The 24,398-nt window shown below is 36.8% G+C and overlaps 2 protein-coding genes across 2 annotated transcripts in view; one reads left to right on the top strand and one right to left on the bottom strand.

Annotated features, from left to right (window-relative positions):
- The window catches only part of LOC137403575 (ATP-binding cassette sub-family F member 3-like), a 51,457-nt gene that overhangs the window by 6,609 nt on the left and 20,450 nt on the right, over window positions 1-24,398 (top strand). The window contains exons 4-8 of the mRNA XM_068089537.1: window positions 13,607-13,701; window positions 15,453-15,578; window positions 16,353-16,457; window positions 17,746-17,904; window positions 23,026-23,227. Coding sequence (XP_067945638.1) covers window positions 13,607-13,701; window positions 15,453-15,578; window positions 16,353-16,457; window positions 17,746-17,904; window positions 23,026-23,227 — 687 coding nt within the window. The remainder of the gene's footprint in view (window positions 1-13,606; window positions 13,702-15,452; window positions 15,579-16,352; window positions 16,458-17,745; window positions 17,905-23,025; window positions 23,228-24,398) is intronic.
- On the bottom strand, window positions 666-9,354 carry LOC137404033 (nyctalopin-like). The gene is made up of 6 exons (XM_068090188.1): window positions 9,324-9,354; window positions 6,339-6,488; window positions 5,660-5,824; window positions 4,889-5,073; window positions 1,429-1,675; window positions 666-1,283 (listed from the first exon to the last, which is right to left on the bottom strand). The coding sequence occupies exons 2-6, from the start codon at window positions 6,441-6,443 to the stop codon at window positions 666-668; spliced, it is 1,320 nt and encodes a 439-aa protein (XP_067946289.1). The 5' UTR covers window positions 6,444-6,488; window positions 9,324-9,354.

Here is a 24,398-nt window from a genome sequence, read left to right as displayed (position 1 = left end):
ATAATTGTTTTTATGAAAGGATTTTTTTTTCCTCTTGGGTTCAGATATTCAATAAAGACGTACTTTTTGTGTTTTAAAGCTGAATATCAGTTTTGAATAGCCACGAATCGATTTTTTATATGAAAGTTTCAACGCAACCAATTCATCATTTTCCCATTAGTCTCCCATGACTATTCAGGGCTTAGTCAGGCAACAATGAAAACAAGTTTATTTTGATTTGAATAATGCATTTGATTGCGTGCCAGCATAGTGTGGTACCACCTGTGAATTGTAGCCAAAAATATAAACAACGGACTAGTGGTATGGGAATTTAGTTCTATAAAAATATATAATAACTTATTCTGTTTGATAGATAAGAGTTGAGCAAGGGAGGGTCAGCGCTGACTACTTTTTCAGACAGTTTGTTAAAGCTGCTGATATAGTAGAGCCTGTTGTTTGTCGTAAAAATCTAAGTGTCTTTGGTCTGGTATGACATCCAGAAATACTGCTGTGACTTGGTTGAAAAGCTTACAAACTTTTCAGATACTTTTCCCTGTACAGAAATTATTTTCGCATGATCTTGTTGGCTGCCATTGTGCTGGACGCTGATATAGACTATCTTTACTGTTGCCCTTCGGTGCCATGGCTTGTTTGAGCATAAGAAGCCTCTCTTAAAACCTGCCTCGTCATGTCAGACAAAGTGTCACCAGGAAAGTGACCATGTAAGTTGCTACAGTTTTTGTGGAGGCATCGCTGCTTGTCATTTCTGTTGTTTCATAGGGTTCCTGTTGATCATTTTCCAACACACCCACAGAGTATTTGCTGCAGCCGCTGGTGGGACTGCATGGTATCAGCGCTTCGCAATCGTCTATTTCATATTCATCTGTGGAGAGAAACTCTAGGTTCGCGCACTGACTCTGTTTTTCTGTGTGGATATCACGTCTCTTGTCTTGGAGCCATGCGATTTGACAATTGCATTGCATGGGATTTTGAGATATATCAAACATAAACAGTTGTGTGTAGAATGGTTGCAGAGCACAACGAGGCAATGTCTCAAGCTCATTCCTACTGACATCGACTATAATCAAGGTTGTAGTGGCCTGGAAAGATTTCTCTGGTAGTGATTTGATGCGGTTCGCCGATAAGTAAATTTCCTCAAGACGTCGCAGACCACAGCTAGCGAGGAAGGTGACATTAGTCAATAGGTTGTTGGAAAGTTCAATCCATTTTAGGAGGTGTTTGTCAGCGAATATACTTGGCTCGACTGTTTCTAATAGGTTGTGGGCTGCTCCAAAACCATAAAGCTGAAATGCGAAGGAAAGTATGGAAAATAATTTATAGTTGCTCAGTTTTGTAAGTGCACATTGATGCATATTCCCAACTAGTTCAAGTTCTCCAAGCATACCCAGAAACATACCACCTATCTCAACCAAAGAGTGTGTGCAGTACCTGACGGAAAATTGGGTGTCTCAGAAAATCTATACTCCTTAGTTGATTGCGGCTCAACAGTAGTCTTTTTAGGTTTGTAAGATATAGGAAGTCCTCAGGATCAATGTTTTCTAGGTCATTATGATCAAGGTTGAGGTGGAAAAGTCCTTTTAAGGATGGATGTTGGAGGAAATTCAGCTTTCCTTGCAGATGGTTGTCATCGAGGTTTAGGTTTTCTAGGGCTGGAACAAGGACAAAGCTCTCTGGGCTGAAAAGAAAAAAGATCTCTGTTGATTTTTCACAGTGCAATTCATTAGGAGCATTCTATTATGTTAAGAATGTATTTATTTGGCTCAAGGGCAATTTAATTTATTTATTTGGTACAAGTGAGTACTTATTTTTAAAGTTTGGTTGAAATGTTTGGATTTGTTGCATCTGATGGCCAGGTGAAAATACTGCTGGTCAGGATTATCTTCTCACAAACTGCTTTGAGCAATAAAACTAACGGAATGTGTAGGATTCCAGATAAATAGGCAGAATGCTAAATAAAGGGTCCAAGGCCAACTAAATATTAGTTTTTACTAGTACGCTGGCCACCCTATGCACTGTGAGAGATCATATGTAATAACTAAGTGCACAATTATTCTTAGATGTGTAATGTGAGCAAGTGGTGCAGTGATAGCATGCTTGGCTTCGAATCCGAATATCCGAGGTCGGTTCCTTTACGAGGCGATCTTTTTTCCTAATGCTATTAGCATGGCTTTGTACAGACGTATGGACACACTTTGTACAGACGTATGGACACACTTTGTACAGACGTATGAACACACTTTGTACAGCCGTATGGACAAACTTTGTACAGGCGTATGGACATACTTTGTACAGACGTATGGACACACTTTGTACAGACGTATGGACAAGGTTCTTATAGTAAAGATTTTGATGACCCAATTTTCTCCAGACATCCTCCCAAGAATAATATTTTTTACTCACTCTCTGGTGGTTGATGCTTCAACAAAAAATGAGAAATTTTCAACACCGTGTTGAAGCATCGTTTAAAATGGAGAGTTAATTTGTTTCCAAAGACTAATAGCACACCGGTTAATGATGAAGTTCTTTTGCTTCCAGATAGTCAGTCGCATCTTCTGCTAAAGGTCAACATTAAATTCTTCTTGTAAGGTTTTGTATAGCATTATGGTGTTTTATTAAATATCAAACAAATTCCTGCTTTTTATTCTTGTAGCTTTTTAGCATAAATATAAGTTCTGCGAAATGTTACTATACCATTGCGGAAGTAATAAAGCTCATCAACAATTTGATTTAAGTAAGTATTTTGCTTTTGGAAGTTCCTTATGAAGATGGCTGCAATACAAAAGTGTTTTACCTTTATTAATCATCTGAATTGAAGTCGGAACTCATTGTAAACAATTTTTTGGCTGTTCAAATGTAACTGTGAAAAAAAATGTTAAAAACATCTGTAGACTTCCATTCTACACTAAGATGTGAGTTTTCAATTTTTTTTTGACTATATGAGAGCAACTTCAGCCATAACTGAACAATTGAAATTGGACTTTTGGAGTAGACTTTTTCAGTTATTACTGTCTGATAATCTAGCTAGGTATCCTAATATAAATATGAGAGAATTCATACACCCCAAACTTCATGAAACTCGTTTAATGTTTCTGGGTTGTTTTTAGCTTATTCATTATTAAATTATAACATCAAGCGCTTGTTTTACAAAATAATTTTTGTTCAGTAGCTGAATAAGCTTTTAAAAATCAAACTAAGATAAAAGATTAAATTGTTAGACTGTGATTCATCACAAATAAATCATTGGAATAGCCAACTTTATGGATGTAAATGTTCTTATCTTACTACTTGCTAAATATAATTATGACAGGGTGGATAATTCCCAATTTAAAGGATGTCATGTGCTGTATATGAAAGCTTAAATAATAGAGACAAGTTCGTCAGCAAGTCAGCAGCAGCATTATTATTTAACGAAAACCATTTGTACTACCTGACAGCCGATCATTACAAACTCTATTCACCCTACCGTTTTGTTTGTTTAGTTATACCAACACTGACTATTATCTGTTTAGTCATTATAATTTATTTGATGTGTTTTATTATTATTGACAAGCTGCGACTTATTCAGAAATTTTTTTTCAAGTTGCAACATTCCTAGAATTTCTATTCGCACTCTTCGATTAAAAGCAATCAGCCAATGATTGTGCTCCTTTTATGGAATCCTCGACTTTCTACATGGCGTGAAAAATGTAAAGCAAACGAATTGTTTACTCCTAGCAGCCTCATTTGTTGCCAGTTTGTGTTTCACCATTAAAAATGAACTTGCTCAAAATATCCGTTGATTTTATCAGAAATTATCGGTATTTTTTTATTATTTGCGATTGTTTTTGACATGTGAGGTGATCTGACTGCCAGGATGTTTCAATAATGCATCTAAACATTTTAACCATTTTTGTTGATTTTTAATCTAGAAGCATTCTGGCAGTCAGATGACCTCATATGTCACAAATAATCGCAAATGATAGAAAAACTTCAGAAAGTATTTCCGATACTTTCTGATAAAATCTACTAAAATTTTGTTTAAGTACATATTTATTTAAATCATACCGATCTTTCCTTCCATTCGCTGACACGAAATTTTTTTTAATAGAAATCCATTAAGAAGACTTCTTTTAGGTCAACATTATGACATAGACCGACCCCATAACTACACGCCTGAGGCAGTTACTGCAATAATACCGATGTTAGCTTTTAAGCTGCAAACATGCTGCATTCTTTGCTGTGAATGCTTTCCCTGATGAGATGCACGTGTAGAAAAGCATGGGTAACTAATGCTAATATTTCATCCCCTGATATTAAAGACAGACATAGTCTTGCTCTCATTTGGCCTTACTTCATATTCCAAACGCAAGCACACATTGTTAATGGCTGTTATTCAGCTTGAAGTACAATGCTTGCATTCTCATAATGCAACTTATATATAATTTACCCAGTGCTAATATGAAATGACTCATTGTCAGCTAGTATTGTAAAAGGGTAGAATGCATATCTAGTGGACTGCTACTAAACACTGGCCGATACTCGATCTCTAAATGGAATTTTAGGCCCTTTTTACATAGTCACAATATTCCGAAAAGTTAAAGTGAGTTAAAATTTGATTTAATTTTTATTTGAAGTTTCTTTGTCTCGATATAACATTTATCGTCTTCTTGGTTAGGCTTATGAACTATATTTCAGTTACCGTAAATGATTTGAACTGGTTGCAATGACAAACAGGTATCAACCGTTTTTTAGTGTGTAAAAGCAATGATTACTAAACCTATTATTGTTTTAAGCTTACAGTTTCAGCTTGGGCATAGAATACATTTTTGACTGATAGCTATGGCTTGGATGCTATAAGGCCACGGACTACTCTAGATAAGTTCCTTGGTTTACCTTCTTGTTTCCTCACCTTATTGATACGAGCTCGTTGTCTCTTAGAAGTAACTGCCGGAGTCTAGGGAAGTCGTGAGTTGTAAGAAAGTCTAGGTTTCTTAGCTTGTTATGCTGAAGGTCAAGTGTTTCTATCGTATGGTCTATGTTGGAGAATGCCTGGCTCTCTATTCGTATCAAATAATTGTCATAGAGGTACATTTCCTATAAGTAATAATACATAATGACATTAATCAAGTGAAGTGTGTGGCCTTATGATGTAAATTTCTTTTGTAGGTTCCTAGCATTTTATTTTATAGACAAAAGCTGTTAAACATATCTTATACTTTGTTGGATTTCAGTTTTTCTTCATAAGTTTTCTGATGCCAAGGTTTAAAAAATAATCAAAGTTGTTTAGCGAAACCTTTCTTCAACGATTTCCATAGCAGTTTGGGTCTACTGCTGGTTATCCTATGTGTCTGTGGTCTGTAGCGTTGATTCAGAACACCGTTTGCAACCGTCGAAAATTTAAAATGTTTACTTTTTTTCTGAAGATGATTTCAAACTTTAGCCCATTATGCAGAGATTTGGTACCCAAAATAATAACAATTTCAAGTTGTAACCTTATGACAAATTTTTATCACATATAATGATAGTTATAAAATTATTTACTCATTTTTTTCTTGAATAAGTAGTCTTCCTTCAAAAACATCAATAAATAATGAAATCGAAAAAGCCAAAAACTCATATCTCACTTTTTCCTCTTATTCTGACTTGGATGTGTTTTTATTAAGTGTAGTGTTCAGCCTACCCTCACTCCTGATAGTTCCCGGAAGCTTCCGTTGCCCAGTACCGTTAGCTCTACTCCACTCAAGTACAAACTTGATATGAATGGTTCAAAGGAACGGAACACTGGAACGTAGCCACGATTAGACCCAGTATTGCATCGTACCTCCGTTTCCATCCGACTGGCAATCTATAGAAATAGAGGTCTTGCTGACTTTCTTAAACTTGAACAGATGTTGATTTAGTTCTGACTTGTGAACACACCAGCCACATTTACCTCCCATACGTTACAAGTTTTAGTAAACCATTTTATTTTATCACCAGGGATTCAGAAGTTTTTGGTAGAGGAGTAATTTTGTGCTGGCTGATCTTTAGAACTTGACGTGCCTTCAAACAATACCCTATGACACAGACAGTGCAACGTGTTGACATTACACCTTGCCTGGATAATTACCTTATGCACTGAGGTCTCAATGCAAATGTTTGCCCTGTCAAACCATAGAAATGAAATCTCGATTGATTGTTTAACCAAAAAAGACATTTAACCGTTAATGGATGACACACAAAGCTGTGCATTGTTGAACATCTGGTTGGTGTATGGAGTCAGGTTACAAATGGACATAGGAATCTACTGCTGTAATGTTATCTATAGCCGGTTTTAGTTTAGCGGGATGATGTAGTGTCGTGTCGCATCCCATACTTACCTCTAGTTCTCTGCACTCACAGATGTTCGAGGGACAGCTGGAGGAGCCAGTAACTGGTAAAATCACACACGAAAGAGTTATCCATGCCAATATCAAATTATCCATTCTGGGCGCGTAACCTCACATAGTATCCATGTTTCCTATCATATTCTGCAAAATGTTGCCAAAGCATTAATTATTACAGCTGTGAATAAATGGTTTGCCAATATTCACTGCTGAGCACACTCATGCAGTAATTTCTGGAATTTATTGCTTCAAGGTTCTATATAAAATATATAAGACTAGTGGTCATATGTGTATATAATGCAAACTTTGTTTAGCTAAGTCTCTTATAATAGATATCTTTATCGCTTGAAATAGGAAAACCCACCTATTCAGAAAAAGTGGATTTAGTTACACAGGTTCCTGTAGTGTTGTTGTTATTTAAACGTTATACCCAGTCACTGTACTTGTTGATGCTCGGTATTGGCTAGCATTCTCTCATTTGATTTGCTGGATGGTTTTAAAAGATGTGTTTTAACACTATAGAAGGGAATGTTTTTACTATAATCACCCGTGTTTTATGAAGGTCACATGATTATCACGTAACACTTTTATCACAGAATTTTATTAGTGTCAGCGGATGCCTGCATTTAATAAAAAACATAGCTTCAATCTCTACAATTAATTTTTCTGTGATTAAATATTTGGATAACATCGTCCTTATAGAAAATCTGAAAACATCTGAATTTAGGAGCCATAATAAAAGGGTTGTTTTTCAAAAAAGACCTGGCATTTCTGTCACTTTTTTGTCAAATCAAAAAAGCCTCGAGGATATGAACTGTTCTCACTCATGGAAACAACTTTACTTATATCTAAATATAATCTCGGACACAATTTTTTCGCAACTGTGCTGCATAACCCATACATATATTTGTCATTGATCAGGTCAGAGTGATGACAATTTTTAGATAAGTTCTGGCTTCATGCCAGTTAAGTTTTAGCTATTATAGTTAACAGATGTAGAAACCTACATTTCCAGACAAGAGACAGATGCAAATAACACGGAACGAACGCAATACAATGTCCAGTGATCTAAACATGTTGGCAGTCAAGCTGGTTGGACAGATGTGTATGCGCTGAGATACTGGTGATTAGACCATTATTTTATGTAGTGCACGGTGGCGGGCATGAGACAGTACATCTAATGGAACAGTGAATTGAGCTCATAAGTTGTACATATACTGGCTGAACTACGCTAATCATCCGTGTATTAACTCGAAAAAGAATTACTGGATGAATTTGGTTGCTCTAGGATTCCTTATGCGTAGACGGATAAGTGTAAAAATATAAAAAGATGTTTGTCATGGAATGGCTATGTGTAGCTATAAACTTGGAGTTATTCACTACTGGTTGCTTTCAGCGAAATGTCACCAAAAAGGGTAATAACTCTACTGAAGACCAGTAGAAAATCTTTAGTTATAACATACACTGCCGTGTTTGCTGTAAAGCAGGTTCGCTTTTCATCGCCTAAAAGCATTAATTTTTTTAAAGACTTTATGATGAATTGCTCATGCGTGCACCCATTCACCAGTGGACTGATCCTTTAAAACTCAGTGATGGTGCACTCTTCTCACCTTGCGTACAATAATCAGGGCAAAAATACTGTAATTCTCCTAAAATTGTGAGGAGTAGGTGACTGGAACCTGAACGCCTCGCCTCTAGCCCAATCTCATAAACCTTATGCGTAGGCAACCAGAAAGCACCCATTAGCTCAGCATCTTAAGGCTGGTTCACACTATATATCTGTAGCTCAGCTCATTAGCTCAAAAATTCTTCGGTGATCGTTAGTGATAACAATGTTCACACTGTCGTGAACACATGCCATTGTTTGCTTCCGTTTCACTTGCCTTTTTTAATTTTTTCAGAAGAAACTTCTTTCTTGCCGCATGCCTGAATCAAATACTAGTCTCGCAGCAACTACCATAAACGGAATGAAATAGATCAAGCTATCAGTGACAACGAATTACCATTGCCGAAGCGATGCACATTGCATGGGCTGGCGTCAATGCTCAGCGAACCATCGAGAAATTTTGAGTCGCAAACTTTCCCGACGTGTCTGCCTTTTTTTGTCGAAGCCGAATGGACAACTCCGATATAGTGTGAACCAGCTTTCAGTGATTATAGCTGAAGGTACTGATATGCGCCATCATTCAGCTGGCCACTCTGAGTAATAAGACAAAGTGAAACCTCGACTGGTTCCTAATGTGCTACAGCAGAGGATTTATAGTTTCATCAGTCACCATGTTTTCATGATGTGGATGATATGAGTTGTGAGCATGTTGAGTGGCCACGATAATTGCTTTAATAAACATTCACATGTTGCCGATTTATGCGGATGCGTTGTTAAATAATTTAGAATTTCTATGCTAAAAGTAAAGCGCATCGGGAACTGTTCAAATCGAAATAACATTATCCACAGTAGTGTGGACAATGTTTAAAATGAAATAGGTTATGCGGGATTATCTGGCGCTTACGAAAGTTCCGTTTTCATCTTTCACAAGCATAAAACGTTTGGTAAAAATTTGCGAGTTATAAAACTCGCGTGACTCGCGGATCTTTGCTGTTTCCATCTTGCGGCTGACTAAAAACTTGCGGATTAATCGCGTCCCGGAAACATTGTATATCGGCATATATAACATACAATTATAATTGATGAGTATTTACATTGCCACCAGCTTTGCAAGCATTTAGCTTCAGCTGTAACTGAGTTGCGGAATTGAAAATGACCCGGTAGAATATGTTAACATATTCATAGTAGAGAGAGTGAGATTGGCTAAAAACGTTGTTGTACAATTTGTAATTCCCTTTAAACTTACAGCTCTGTAAAATCTCATCTTTACTTGACTCTTAGAACGATTCCATTGATTGTGTAGAAATTGACTTATTCTCTTTCATATTCAAAGCCACCAAACCACTTTTATCATTCTAATTACTCATACATACCTGATCTCACCCGTCAGCTCATTGTACATGTATATACAACGTATCTTATAGATGACTCTGGAAATATAGATTCTGTCGAAACATATACTCGTGCCCTTTTAGCCTTAAAATCATGAGCTGTTAAAATCACTCCTTTGTGCGTCTTCTTCGATGATGACTCTGAGTGAGAGGTCAATTTTGAGCAGGTGCTATGCAGCCTATTTGCATCGTATAATGGAAGCAATTGACACCATTGAAGATCCTAAATGGAGTTCTGCGGCTGCTACTCGCGCTTGCTTGTTACAGCAAACATCTTATACAGTCAAGGCCTCAAACAGCGCACCCCTGTTTAATATCCTTGTACAGTCAGCACCTCTTTGATATACAGTAAAACAGCAGAGTGTAGTTGAGAACATCAGCTGACTAGTGAGTCCGTCCAAATGTGTGTTTGGCTGGTAAACGAATTAACTTTTGTTTAAAAAAATTGAATGGTTGGAACACATTTTGTTTATAGAATCAGTAGATGCGATTGGCAGTGTACTGTCAAATTTTGAAGCTGACGGCATCTTCAAAAAGTCAACTCCTGATTTTATTTTTGCCTCTATAAAATACTAGCTAATTCCTGAGTTCATTAATAATACTATTTGGTTGAATGGATTAGACAGTTTGGATCACTAAATGGTGTTTAATTGCATACAATTACTAACAGTATAAGTCGGGTTCCAAATATTTGCTGCAATTTTTAAAAATCTTTTAAACTGCCAAATACTATTCTACTTGAAATTACAGGGGCTTTGCTGAAATGCTGCCTCCTCGATTATTAAAATTGTTCTTTTTGCATCAGAGCTTTTATAAGTTTTGTGTAAACATGGGGAGACAACACTGGGCAATGAGATATGGTAATTGAAGCCAAGTTCTTGACTACAGTTTGTAAACGGGCAACTTAAACACCAAACTTGTTAGTGCTTAGTTTTGATTTGACAGTATGTTATTGCTAAATAATATAATCATTTTTAATAAATTACACCTACATGTTTATTCATATGAATCGTTTGCTTAAAATATTATCTCTCAAAATACAACAAATGATAATTTCTTGATAACCATGAAGTTTATCATTTATTAAGTGATATGTTGCTAGTGATAATTATGTATTTTTTTAAATATTTGAAGTTATTTGGGAAAAAAGTTTTTGGATCAATTTTCTCTGACGTCTGCAAGATTGCATTGATTAAAACGAGCTGTAAGTAATGTCGCTATCTGACCAGCCCTTTCTTTATACACCAAGGCTGTCCTACAACACGAATCTATTTAGTATGGTCTGGAAGTAGCGCATGCTGTCGATGCTGGAGTAGTCTTCGGGCTGTCTCTTTTTCCTTTATATTGCAGTGCTTTTTCATCCATGTTGGCCTCATCCTGCTCACTAGGCTCTGCTTCTCGTTTAGCCAAGCTAATATGCACAAAGAGTCATCAGTGATTTTTAAAAGTGTATTTTATAGTAACTACCCTTATGAGAATATAAAATTCGATGAAAAAAAATCTCGATTAAAAAACTAGCTAAAAATAGTTGTCACGATTTGAAGGGTTCATTAGAACTGCACTGTTAGATATTAATTCTAGCATTTAAGATACATGCTAATGATTTAAGATACATACCAGTGATTTAAGATACAACCAATGATTTATGATACATACCAATTTTGCCGATCACAGGTATCCCAGCACAGTAAGCTATATGTGTTCAGGTGCTTCCTTGCGTTCCGTCTGCGTCCAACGCTTATCCTCAGGCGAACGAAGAGCAGTGTTTGTATGCTTTTAACGGGTAGAAAAATGTTACAGCTTTTGTGTCTTGCCTAATCAATGATGCCTTTGCAAGAAGTGTGCAAATAGCTATTCAGACGGGACGAGGTAAAACAATACCGCTCTTTAGACGCGTCGTATCGCAAACTCGCTGATCAATATTATCCTATGCGCTCGAATAAAATGCTTGGCCACACGGAATTTCTCACCTGTATGATGTTGTTGTAATGGATTTGTATAGATGGGTAGAAATGTCACAGAGGAGTGTTAATTGAGCATAATGTTGTGCGCTAGGTGAATGGCTTGCCAAATCGTAGGCAATGGAAATGCCTTCTCTCGGTGTACATTGCTAGAGACGCCCGGTCAAGTATAATTGTGATATGATTAGAAAAAGCAATAACTATGATGTCTTTGTACCTCGTATCTACTGGCTAATCGTACTAAACTAATGCTCTGGTCTGCAAAGCAAATACTAGACATACAGACAAACCTGAGCACTTGAATGTTTGACAATTTGTAAAAACTGGTGGTCAAATTTCTTTTGGGCAACTTGACTTTACTAGACTACCGGACTAGAGTAAAATGAAATTTTGGTCTCTGTGCTCTAAATGATGCTATACTACCCTGGCAGTCAGATGCGCCGTAAGAAACCAGATGTGCCAATAGAGCATATAGAAAAACCATATACACAATTACAAGGTGATTGATCTGCACAAGTGTTAGCATGGTGGTCTACCATGCTTAAAGGCGCTGGTTCGAATCTCATATAAGGCGGTCTTTTTCCTAGCCTCCGACCGTTGCTTCGAAGAAATAGACATGTCTCTTATTACAGTAAAGATTGTATTTAACATGAATATATAATGTTCTATTGTTGCTTTACTCCTTTGTAGATTAATGCATATATAACATTATCAAATAATATTCATAAAAATGAAAATAATCTTTATGATCCAGAATGAGTTAAATTTAGGTTTTTTTATTTGCAGTCAAATTAGTTTCTTGCTCAGTTTAAGCAGACATCCTGAATTAAATACAGCGTCTATATGACATTTTCTGTAAGTCTTATATAGGTTAATAGAAAATGCATTAGAGAGCATATATTTGTGGTGACATCTATGGTCTTTAACACCTGCCTCCAATAGATGTTTCATGTTGCAATGTCCCAAGAGTAACTGGTAGGGAATATACAGTGTGCTCATAGAACGGTCTTTGTCATAAATGATACTAGAACTTTGAATTAACATCATAACTTATCTGTTTGCTGGTACAACCTTATGAAATCTTGGATATTGTACAATTTAGATATATTTTATTATTGGCTGCCTTTTTTATATTTTATGTGGCATATAAGCAACGACAGAGGTATTTATCAACTCAAAACATTGCTTAGGGCTTGTGCTCTGAGTGGAGTCAGTGTACAATAGTGCTTGTATCTTATTACAGTGTACAATAGTGCTTGTATCTTATTACAGTGTACAATAGTGCTTGTATCTTATTACAGTGTACCATAGTTCTTGTATCTTATTACAGTGTACCTTAGTGCTTGTATCTTATTACAGTGTACCTTAGTGCTTGTATCTTATTACAGTGTACAATAGTGCTTGTATCTTATTACAGTGTACAATAGTGCATGTATCTTATTACAGTGTGCAATAGTGCTTGTATCTTATTACAGTGTACAATAGTGCTTGTATCTTATTACAGTGTACCTTAGTGCTTGTATCTTATTACAGTGTACCTTAGTGCTTGTATCTTATTACAATGTACGTACCATTGTGCTTGTATCTTATTACAGTGTACAATAGTGCTTGTATCTTATTACAGTGTACCATAGTTCTTGTATCTTATTACAGTGTACCTTAGTGCTTGTATCTTATTACAGTGTACCTTAGTGCTTGTATCTTATTACAGTGTACCATAGTGCATGTATCTTATTACAGTGTACCGTAGTGCTTGTATCTTATTACAGTGTACAATAGTGCTTGTATCTTATTACAGTGTACCATAGTTCTTGTATCTTATTACAGTGTACCTTAGTGCTTGTATCTTATTACAGTGTACCTTAGTGCTTGTATCTTATTACAATGTACGTACCATAGTGCTTGTATCTTATTACAGTGTACAATAGTGCTTGTATCCTATTACAGTGTACCATAGTGCATGTATCTTATTACAGTGTACCATAGTGCTTGTATCTTATTACAGTGTACCATAGTGCTTGTATCTTATTACAGTGTAGAATAGTGCTTGTATTGACAAGTTATTTTAATCACAACCCTGAATTAACAAAAAACAGATTTTGTGTAGGAAAATATAATTAGTTGATTGACGTAAATCACAATGCGGCGTATAAAAAAAATCAACATTCCGTTACCATTTTATTCATCACAAATATTGTCCTAAAATTACATTACACTTGTGTACATACTTTTTAAGGCCCTTTGAACTTACCTTCTATAAATCAAAGCCACAGCCAGTCACTTACCTTCAAGCACCTGTTACAGATTGTTAACCAGAGTCGCTTGGCAAAAGCCGAGGAGAAGATAAAACAGAAACAACAGAGGAGAGCGGAGAAAGATGGAGCTGCTGGTCCCAGAGTGTGAGAATTTCTTTTCTTGTCTTCCTCTGGGTATTAGAAAGATCCTTCCTGTCTGTACAATTTAAACATTACTTACTCGAAGGAGTTCAGTGTTGACAGCTACACTGTAGTAACTGTAGCTTTGAAATATGCAGCGATTTCTTGAGATGGTGATGTTAGGTTTATGGCGAGCTTACAGTTTAACATGTTTATTATTGCTTATAACAAAGGAGTTTTCATTAATAAGGGTCTGCACCAAGTACTAGGCAAAACTCCACTTTGAAAAACATTTACATCAGAAGGGGAAACAATTAGAGCAGAACTGTTTGATGCAGACAGAGAAATAATAATTTAACCCATTTTCTGTTAATTTATTTTACTGTTATAATGTAAATTCCCTATAATTTAAATTTTCCTCGGAATGGAATATTCATGTTGTAGGACCGCTTGCGTTACTATACGTGTTGTCTGTTTAACCGCTGGTTTGTTAACTCCTTGCGTAACACAAACCGCACCGTACAGCTTTAGTAGATTTCGTACAAAACATTTTTGATTAGTGAGTAGTTAATAAATTACCCTATTATATCTGTACGTGAATGAAAGGAAACAATCAGCTGCTTGTGTTGAGCCAATAGATAACATGTTTACAACCAATCCTGAGCGTAGTTTTGCTCTGGACAAACTTAATTTTTATCACATTTTTTTCTTGGCAGTAACCAGTTGTGTCAGATGCATTACGGCTACAAAGGTTTTACTAATTGGAGATCAATAGACTTTGGGTGGTTTTCTATTGAACAATATTACTACTGAGAGTGACCATTTTATTTTAGTCGAAGTAATAATGCTTTAAACTGTAATAATAATCAGTCCAACTCGGACATCAATAGTAACGAAGTTGGCCAACATGCATTATTGCATTTTGATTTAAAATTTTATGCTGATTAATTTGGTATCAAAATATTTTGTATAAACCGGTTGGCTTAAAATTTATGCTAGTTTATACACACCCTTGTCATATATTAGGTTCTATCGGATCCTTAGCTATGTCCCAGTAAAAAAAGTAAATTTGGTAGCGAAAGTATTAATTAACTTTGAGCAGTAGCGTGATGGTGAGATGAGGCTCGCATTGGAGTTGATGTTATGGATACCCTTGCACCAAAATACTGCATTCTCTCACTCCACCAACACCAGCAGAAGCTTTGGAAACTCACATTCATGTTGTCGTTTTATGTTGACAATATTGGAGTAATAATATTCATAGCATTTTGTAATATTTTTTTAGATGCTGCCTCAGACATGTATCTGAGAACACATATTAACTGCTAGCTTGCTCTAAGGTACTTGGTGGTCGTTCCTTAGTGTGACTTTATAATTAATGACAGATCTTTCTGTACTTCCTGCTACTCTGATATCGCAATAGCCTTAGGCCCTGTATGAGATAACCATAGCCTTAGGCTCTGTATTGTTCATAATAGCTGCAAGCTCTGTAAGAGTTTATAATATCCATAAACTGTACGATATTCCGTGAGCTTTGATCTCTGTATGAGCGCATTCCTATGGGTCAAACTGAGGTCATTGCTTTGAAGGAGAGGAGACAATTTCTTATTTTCTATGTGAATGTGATTATCAACCTTAGCTATTTAGACAGCCAACCTCTATGGTCTCTATGGGGCATAGAACATCTAGATTTTGTAATAAATGTTAATTTTTCAAAATCTTTATGTAAAACAAAGACGTTCCTTTTCGCACCTTCGTAATGTCTATGCTCGTAGAATCGAGATGGGAGATGCGTCAGCCAGTCAGCAAATCAACAGACAAGATAACAAAGCAGATGCTACTGGCAGTCATCTGGTGCAGGATATAAGAATAGAGAACTTTGATGTCTCCTTTGGTGCTCAGTGAGTAACATTCACTATGTTTCCATGGTGCGCAGTACTGCGAAGCAGCTCCCTTCGAAGTCGAGGGGAGTTTTCATGGAAGTACGTTTCCATGCTGCGCAGTGGTTTTCAGCAAATTAGCCAGAAAAGAGAAATTGTATAAATCGAATCGCTAGATGGATACATGGAATCGATCACGCGTACCGAACGTCAGAAAAGGTCTTTTTATGCTTTTGTCATTATACTTTTATTTACAATACACATTCACAATGTTTTACAAACCTTAACACAATTTTTACAATATATTTTTAATAAATATTTATATAAGTAATAGATTATTGAAATGTTACTTTAGGTCTTGCCACCTATTTTTCGAAGAGTGTTGGTACCGATAACCAAGTCCAGGAAAGTAATCACTTCATCATCTTCGTAGGAGCAGACCATAATTAAATTTAAGTGGAAAATTTCGGAAGAATAGCAAAAACAAAGATAAGCAGGATAACTTTTGTACTAGTCTATGGCGCTTGAAGAATCTGTTTCCACGGCATGAGAGCTATGCGCAGCCACTGCGCAATTGCCGTTTCCTTGCTGCGAATTTTCACTGGCTTCGCACTGACCATTGCGCAGTGATTTCAGTGCGAAGACGCCGTTTCCATGATTCGGAGAGGGCGCAACTCCGAAGCACTGCGCGTCATGGAAACATAGTGATTGATTGCAGCCCGATGCCTATGTGTTTAAGATAGCTGGATAAAGGTATGGTAGGATATTATCTATGGAACTCTCCATATCTTTTAGACAGCTGATTAAAGGTGCTACCATGGTTATGAATTTTGGGAGGAGATATGGTTTCGTCGGCAGAAATGGTCGTGGGAAATCGACGTTACTCAGAATGCTCTCCAGGTAAGCTGTATACTGTCTAGAACACCTGTGTATTCCTGTCAGACCAGGTAAGTTGTATACTGTCTAGAACACCTGTGTATTCCTGCCAGTACAGGTAAGTCGTATACTGTCTAGAACACCTGTATATTCCTGTCAGTCCAGGTAAGCTGTATATTGTGTAGATCACTTGTGTATTCCTGTCAGTCCAGGTAAGTTGTATACTGTCTAGAACACCTGTGTATTCCTGTCAGACCAGATAAGTTGTATACTGTCTAGAACACCTGTGTATTCCTTTCAGTCCAGGTACGCTGTATACTGTCTAGAACACCTGTGTATTCCTGTCAGACCAGGTAAGCTGTATACTGTCTAGAACACCTGTGTATTTCTGTCAGTCCAGGTAAGCTGTATACTGTCTAGAACACCTGTGTATTCCTGTCAGTCCAGGTAAGTTGTATACTGTGTAGAGCACCTGTGTATTCCTGTCAGTTCCTCAAACATAAATCTTGCAGATTTCTGAGTTTGCTTTTAGCATCTATAATCGCATTGTATTTTATTGGCTTCTCTGCTATTCCGATGGACTAGCTTTAAACTGAACTTCACAAAATTGTAGTAGATTTTATCAGAAAGTTTCTGTATTTTTCTACCATTTCTGACTGTTTTTGATGGTTGAGTTGATCTGACTGTGAGGATGTTGCAAGATTAAAATCGACAAAACTTGATTGCGGTCAAAACACTCAGATCAAGTGAAAGTGTGATTATGATGTCTATAGTTGCAAAGAGGCTGACAGAATAGAGACGGGTAATGCGGCAGCTTCAACACAATAGCCGATATTGACTATAACAATGATAGCAACTATTGAGGTTATTGCGCACGCAATTTTCTTCTGAGTGTTTCAACTACCATCAATTTTTTTGATTTTAATGTTGGAGCATTCTGGCAGTCAGATCATCTCAAACATCAAAAACAATCGCAGATGATAGAAAAATATTGATATTTTCCGATAAAATCTTCTAGAATTTTGTAGTTCATCTTTAAGCAATTGCCATGAATGTGGGTTGTTGAAGCTAACTCCCAGTGCCTGGGACTATACACAGGACTACAGGAAGGCCTATCATGCACCCCCATTGTACATATTTTTTAATATTTTGTAACCCCCAATCCTTTAGATTGCGTAGAAAATCCAAAAACACCCTTAAAGCTTGACACCGGGAAAGATCCTTGTATAGGAAAGAACAGGGCTCATCGTAGCTTGCTAAGGTTGGGGAGGTGTTTTGAGTTGAATCACCAGTTTATCATGTTATATTGCAGTGGTTCGTTGAAGATTCCGTCACATTTACGACTGCTGCATGTTGAACAGGAAGTTGTCGGAGATGACACACTGGCTGTGGAGAGTGTCTTGGAGTGCGATACCAAACGCACAGCACTTCTAACTGAGGAGAAGGAGTTGAACGCTATCCTCAGTACAGGGTTAGGAGATCATATGATTATTTATGGTTTATTCACGCCAACCTGCTGCCATTTGATTCGCAGCGCTGACCTTAGCCGTTCACGGGACTGTAGGCTGGAGACTCCGGGTATTTAGGTGTTCGTATTAGCATCGAAAGTTTAGTGTTTTCTGAGACGAATTATACACCAATTCGCTAGAAGCTACAGTGCCTTTCAGGCTTTCTCTGAGCATTTTGAGATATTTTATTTTGGTAATCACAACATGGTACAAGGCAACCTTACGAAATTTTGTGTAAATTTGCAAAACTTACCAATTTTTTTATTGATTAGTAAGTAACTAGCAACATACGAATAGGTGGGATCTGAATCGGGTGATACTCTTGAGCTTAATCTATGACTCGGTATATGGCTGACTATTTCTCTGGTTTGATATGTAAAATTGTGGCTACAGAAATGACAATTATATTTTATGGATATCCTTATCCGTAAATATTTTCTATTCTGTTCCATAGCATTGGTGCTATCCTTTTTTAACATTGGCTGGTTGCAATATCTGGCTTCTGAGGAATTTTTGGAATCTGCTGGTTATACATTTCTACTAAATTCAAGGAAGCTTTTTCAAAACTTTTTCAAGTGTATAACAGCCAGTTTTGCTTTATTGGGCTGCAAGCTTTCCCATTTGGATTGTCAGAACTTAATTTCTCTCTTGACAGGTAGGCAAATACCCAAATGTTAACAGGGAAATTCAACCAAGAATCTGTGATGTCACACATTCTTGTGTAGATAATAGATTTAAGGTAGAACTACAGTATGTTTCAAGGAATTCCTCGGAGGAGTTGTTGTTTCATGAAAGTACTTAAGCAGCCAGATAAGACAGTATGTAGACCAAATTTTTTAATTTCGATACTCTGGCTTTACTAACACTGTTGTTACGGGGGGATAACTCTAGTTGGAGTACCCCATATGAAAAGAAAATGTCTCCTGGAAGGCTCTGTAAGTGTGTTGCAAGTTGGAGTCTGTCTCCCACAAGTGAGTAGCTTTATGTTGAAAGAGAAATAGTGTGTGCCCTACTGCTATGTAGTTTTGAAGACAGATTTTTGCGAATATGGTACTTCTGGTGATATGGAAATTCTCCTAGTAGGTGGTCAGTTCCCTTTTATTCAATTACAAATGCAACATGTTTCAAGCTATTTGCAATTTTATGCGACGAGCATCAATGATAACCCACTACAGACACCATTGTGTTTGCAATACTTTAACACTTTCGCTACTGTAAGTCAATGTATCGGCTATTGTGGTAATAACAGTACAGACTGTGAGCTGATGAATCGGCTTATCGATACGGTTTCATTGTTTTTTTCATTACGAAGCCTACACATTGTCTAGACCAATCAAATTTGTCTCCAACGAAACAACCTTGTTGCCAATCACATGCAACCAATCGAAATCTTTTCGCTCAGCGATTCCATTTCTAATTATTTTTCAAATGGAAGAACCAGATCGCTATCATCTTGACAATAAGAAATTAACTTCGTTTGTTCAATACAAAGGAAGCGTCAGATGGTTTGCGAGAGTGGGATTCAATAAAAATTTGGTACTTATCTTGTAGAAAATTTTGTCCGGAATAAGTTGCAATTTACTGTAGTACAATATCTGCATTGATTCTCGAGATACTGCATATATACTAGCGGTATATCGAATTTTCGAAAATTCATTTGAATTAATTTGGTCAGAATAGCGATTTTATTGCAGAAGTGAAAGAGTTAAACAATAGAATAATGTTGGAATAGAAAATTAGGTAAATCAAAAACAAATTTTACTTTTGACTTGAATGAACTAGGTAAATGTTTTAACCAGATTAAGGCCTGAGTGGAAAAATTTGTGTGCATGCAATAAAACTGTTAAGAATCACTCATCTAGCTATAGATTCAATTATATTAACTGTCTAAAATACACAGTCAACATAGTACTCAAGTTCTACTGCTAAAGTAAAAATCTTCTGCAATTAGAAATCGGGGCACAAATCAATGTGTAGCTCAGGAGAGTAGTAAAATTTTGAATGAAAATGTAATAATTCAGTGCTAGCCAACTTATGGGGTTCTATTTTTGGATACTTAATTAAGCAATACTCAGTGTCACAAAATACCAATAATGCGGCTGTGTGAAAGTTGAAAAAACTCCTGGTAGTCAGATGACTAACATTCCTGTGGCACACAGCTCAATATCTTGGACCATAACTACCACGTACAACTGTTATCGTTTTTTCTAGGTAAATCAGACACGCTGATTCCGATTTTGTACTCACAATAAAGATTGGTACACTAACTTTCAAATTTATGAAGGCGTTTTACAGCGTTTCAATATCGGTCTTGAAAACATCACAATCGGCAGAACAAGCTCTGCCCATAAATATGTGACGTATGCTAGCTTTTTAGGAACGGAACTTGGGGATGTTTAGTCCGATTTAGAATGATAGAGATGGGTGTCTTAAAACCCGTTATTATCTAAATTCAGCCTTCAAAATAATCGCGGTCTTTTATGAAGGGTAGATAAACTATTTAAAATTGCCTGTAGCTTGTTACAGGATGTTTAATAGGCTAAACGCCGAGAAAAATGAGCTCACAAAAGTGCGATAACAACGCTCATTTGTGATAAACATATGATTTACCTAGAAAAAACAATGAAAGTTATACGTGACAGTTATGGTTCAAGGCTGGTGCACACTCTATCACTGTATGTCGCTGTTAATCATGCAATACTTCGGTGATCGTCTGTAATAACAGTGTTCACACCATCACAAACCCATTTGCATTTACACCAGTGATTAGTCCATGGTATATTGTTCATATTATACAATGTCACAGAAATGATGAAATACTATTCCCGCAGCAACTATCATGAAAAAAATATAGATTGAGCAATCCACACTACAACAGCCAATAATCATTGCTGAAGTAGTGCACGTCGTATAGACTGCCATGGGTGCTTAGGGAACTACCGTACCTTTCGGACTCTTAGCCGCTACTTTTTTCTGGTGTTTTGAGCCATGCGGCTTATTTAGAGGCTGCAGCTATTTTGTAATTTTTTCTTTCTCTGCTAGAGCGCATTAATCGGAATCTCCGGTTAGTGTGATGAAAGAGAAAACGAAACAGTGCCTAACGGCACTGTTCCGTTTTAACCAGCAAAATTGTTGCCGTGTTAAAAAGCATGGTAATGAGTTCTGTGGCCTATACAAAAGGTGCGACGTATGTATTGTTTTATCATCGTTTTTTTTAAATAAAGCAGATGCGGTTTATATAGAGGTGCGGTTAATAGTCTGAATAGGACGGTATATGGAAAGTTTGACAACTGCAAACTTTCCCCGACATAGCAGCATCGCCTCCACGCTGCCATCAGCTATGATGCGCACAGTTGACGAAATGTTGAAAGGACAACTCCCACATATGGCATTATAGTGTGAACCAGCCTTAAAGCTGTTACAATATTTATGTCTGTATCCTCCCAAGTAGTAAAATTCTCTTGACACAAGCAACAGTAGTGCGGGCGTAGGACACAAGCAACAGTAGTGCGGGCGTATACACATTTTTTGAGATTTTTCTCAAACAAGAAAAATGTGTCAGTTTCAAAATTGGTCCAATATGTATAAAACTAGCTAATAACACTTTAAAATCTATTAGAAATTGTCAGGAGTCATATTCACACATGCTTGAAAGAAAATTCGCCCTGTATTAGCTTAAAAATAATTTGAACTTGGAAATAAAATCGGAGGTTTGTTAAGATATTACTTAAAATGCATCTGGTAAGCCATTGGGAGCAATTTTATGACGATCTGGCATGATTTTAGCCATCACGCAGCGCCACACATTTTTTCACATGTCGCGCATTTTAGTAGACACGGTAAAAGGCATTCTTATTTTTATCTCTTATTTTTGTCATTTATGCTTATGAAAAAAAGGAGAGATAAAAATAAGAATGTCTTTTACGACTGTAGATGAATATTACCTTAACACTTATTGTCAGTTCTGCTAGATTGATTTACATGCTGTGTCTAGGAGTTACATACTGTGGCTAAGTATTACGTACTGTGGCTAAGTATTACGTACTGTGGCTAAGTATTACGTACTGTGGCTAAGTATTACGTACTGTGGCTAAGTATTACGTACTGTGGCTAAGTATTACGTACTGTGGCTAAGTATTACGTACTGTGGCTAAGTATTACGTACTGTGGCTAAGTATTACGTACTGTGGCTAAGTATTACGTACTGTGGCTAAGTATTACGTACTGTGGCTAAGTATTACGTACTGTGGCTAAGTATTACGTACTGTGGCTAAGTATTACGTACTGTGGCTAAGTATTACGTACTGTGGCTAAGTATTACGTACTGTGGCTAAGTATTACGTACTGTGGCTAAGTATTACGTACTGTGGCTAAGTATTACGTACTGTGGCTAAGTACTACATACTGTGGCTCGGAATTTTGGGACACTCAGACATGTTTTACCGCCAGGTTATGCATAGAGCTGTAACATTCTTAACTGATTTGAGGTGGTTTATGGTGATGCAGTGCGTAACACAGCAAGAATAGTAATGCAACCCAACCTTGTATTATGACCCACAGCCAGTGGTATCTGTAGTATAAGTAGTCTTGTTACTGATTGTACGGACAACTCCTCTCCTTTATATACTATACCTCTATGTAAGATTTTATAAATTTTGTGGATCACTTGAATCTGGTGTTTGGGTGCCCTTGGGCAGACAATTTTGAAAAGGTAGAGATCTAGTTCAGCTTATATATTTACTCAATTGTTAACAGCCTCTTTCACACTTCTTAACAAATCCAGTTGTTTATTATTTTCAGTGTTATTTACATGTTTAACTTAAATTATATTATATTAATTTTGCTTGCAACTACAACAAGGTGTGAATGCAAACCCGATATTGCTTTCGGCTGATAATTTTTTGGAAGTGTACCGATTCTGTGCGTCACAGGAAAACCTTTTGTGATTGTGGAAATCTTTGTAATATGTGGTTCGATAGCAAATATTGACGATTGTCAAGAAATATCAATATGGTAAATTATGGACTACACAAATTCAAAAGCTCAGCCAAGGGTCTGCTCACAGAGTATTCATGGGTTTTTAGAGAGTCCAACTCTAAGGCCAACTCCCGTCTAGCCGAAGTCTATCATGAATTGGAGACGATAGAGGCCGACAAGGCGCCGTCCCGAGCTGCTGTTATACTCAACGGTCTAGGCTTTACACCTGAAATGCAGGGTTGGACAACAAAGAAGTTCTCTGGTGGTTGGAGAATGAGGCTGGCTTTGGCGAGAGCTCTGTTTGCTAAGGTATTAACGCTAATTATCAGTACATAGACATAGATCTTGACCTTGACCTAAGTTCTTGACCAATAAAAACTTGGTGATTATTAAACACTTTTCACTATAATTATAGAGGTGTGTTATCATTACAATGTTACAAGCACTAGTGTTGTATGCTACGAATTTTTGTCGTATTTTTCATCTTCGTAGCATGTAAATGGTTTAAAACATCGAATATTTAATTCTTCGAAACGATTCAAACCTCCGTTTCAAGGGGGTTCTTTTTAAAATATTGCATATTTAATTCTTCGAAATGATTCAAACCTCCGTTTCAAGGGGGTTCTTTTTAAAATATTGCATATTTAATTCTTCGAAATGATTCAAACCTCCGTTTCAAGGGGGTATATTTGAAAGCACCGTATCAACAACGAAGTACTGTGTATGATGTAAACATCAATATCATATTATTGCACAAATCTGCGATCGAAGGTGGGATGTTTACCGTTTTCATTAGTGACGTCCTCACAGCATCCTTACGTAGCTCTGTTTTTAATGCATGTGTTTTAAAAATATCTCCGAAATAAAAAATATTAAGTCTGAATTTGAAAGAAAACTTTCTTACACGCTTTGACATTAACATTTGACCTTAGACGCATTTTAGAAGTGTCAGCCGCGACATAAAATATGCACCCCGTTGTAGCTAAAAGCGCAACAGACTAATATAGAAAACGCGGAACTGTGCGACAATTTCTTTGTAGCATGTGAACTCATCAGCTACGAACAATTGGGAGTTGTGCGACCACTCCTGTGTATCATGTAAATACGTCCCCCTCATTCCTATGATTAAAACCACAACTTTGAAGCTCAAAAATTCGTAGCATGTATCACTAATGATAGAATACTGACTACATATCAACTCAGCGCAGACACTCCACTATGCCATGTGATATAATGTTTTATGGTTCATCGATGCACGCTGCCATTTGGATTATGCCAAAATCGGCCAAATAGCCCTGTCATGTGAAAAAAGGGGTGGTTGCATTGTATACCTTTTTGGTTATTAATGGTTTGCGGATATTTAAGCCTTGTATACTTGAGCTGGAAATGTGTTATTAGAGTTTAGCCGATATTCATGCCAGCATTTGCAATGTGAGCCAATGTGAGTGATAGTGAATGTGATATGCTTTATTCATGGTGT

The sequence above is a fragment of the Watersipora subatra genome, chromosome 9 (genome assembly GCF_963576615.1).
Source record: "Watersipora subatra chromosome 9, tzWatSuba1.1, whole genome shotgun sequence".
Taxonomy (NCBI): Eukaryota; Metazoa; Bryozoa; class Gymnolaemata; order Cheilostomatida; family Watersiporidae; genus Watersipora; species Watersipora subatra.
Note: the sequence above shows the minus strand (reverse complement) of the source record. Positions and strands in the feature narration are given on the sequence as shown.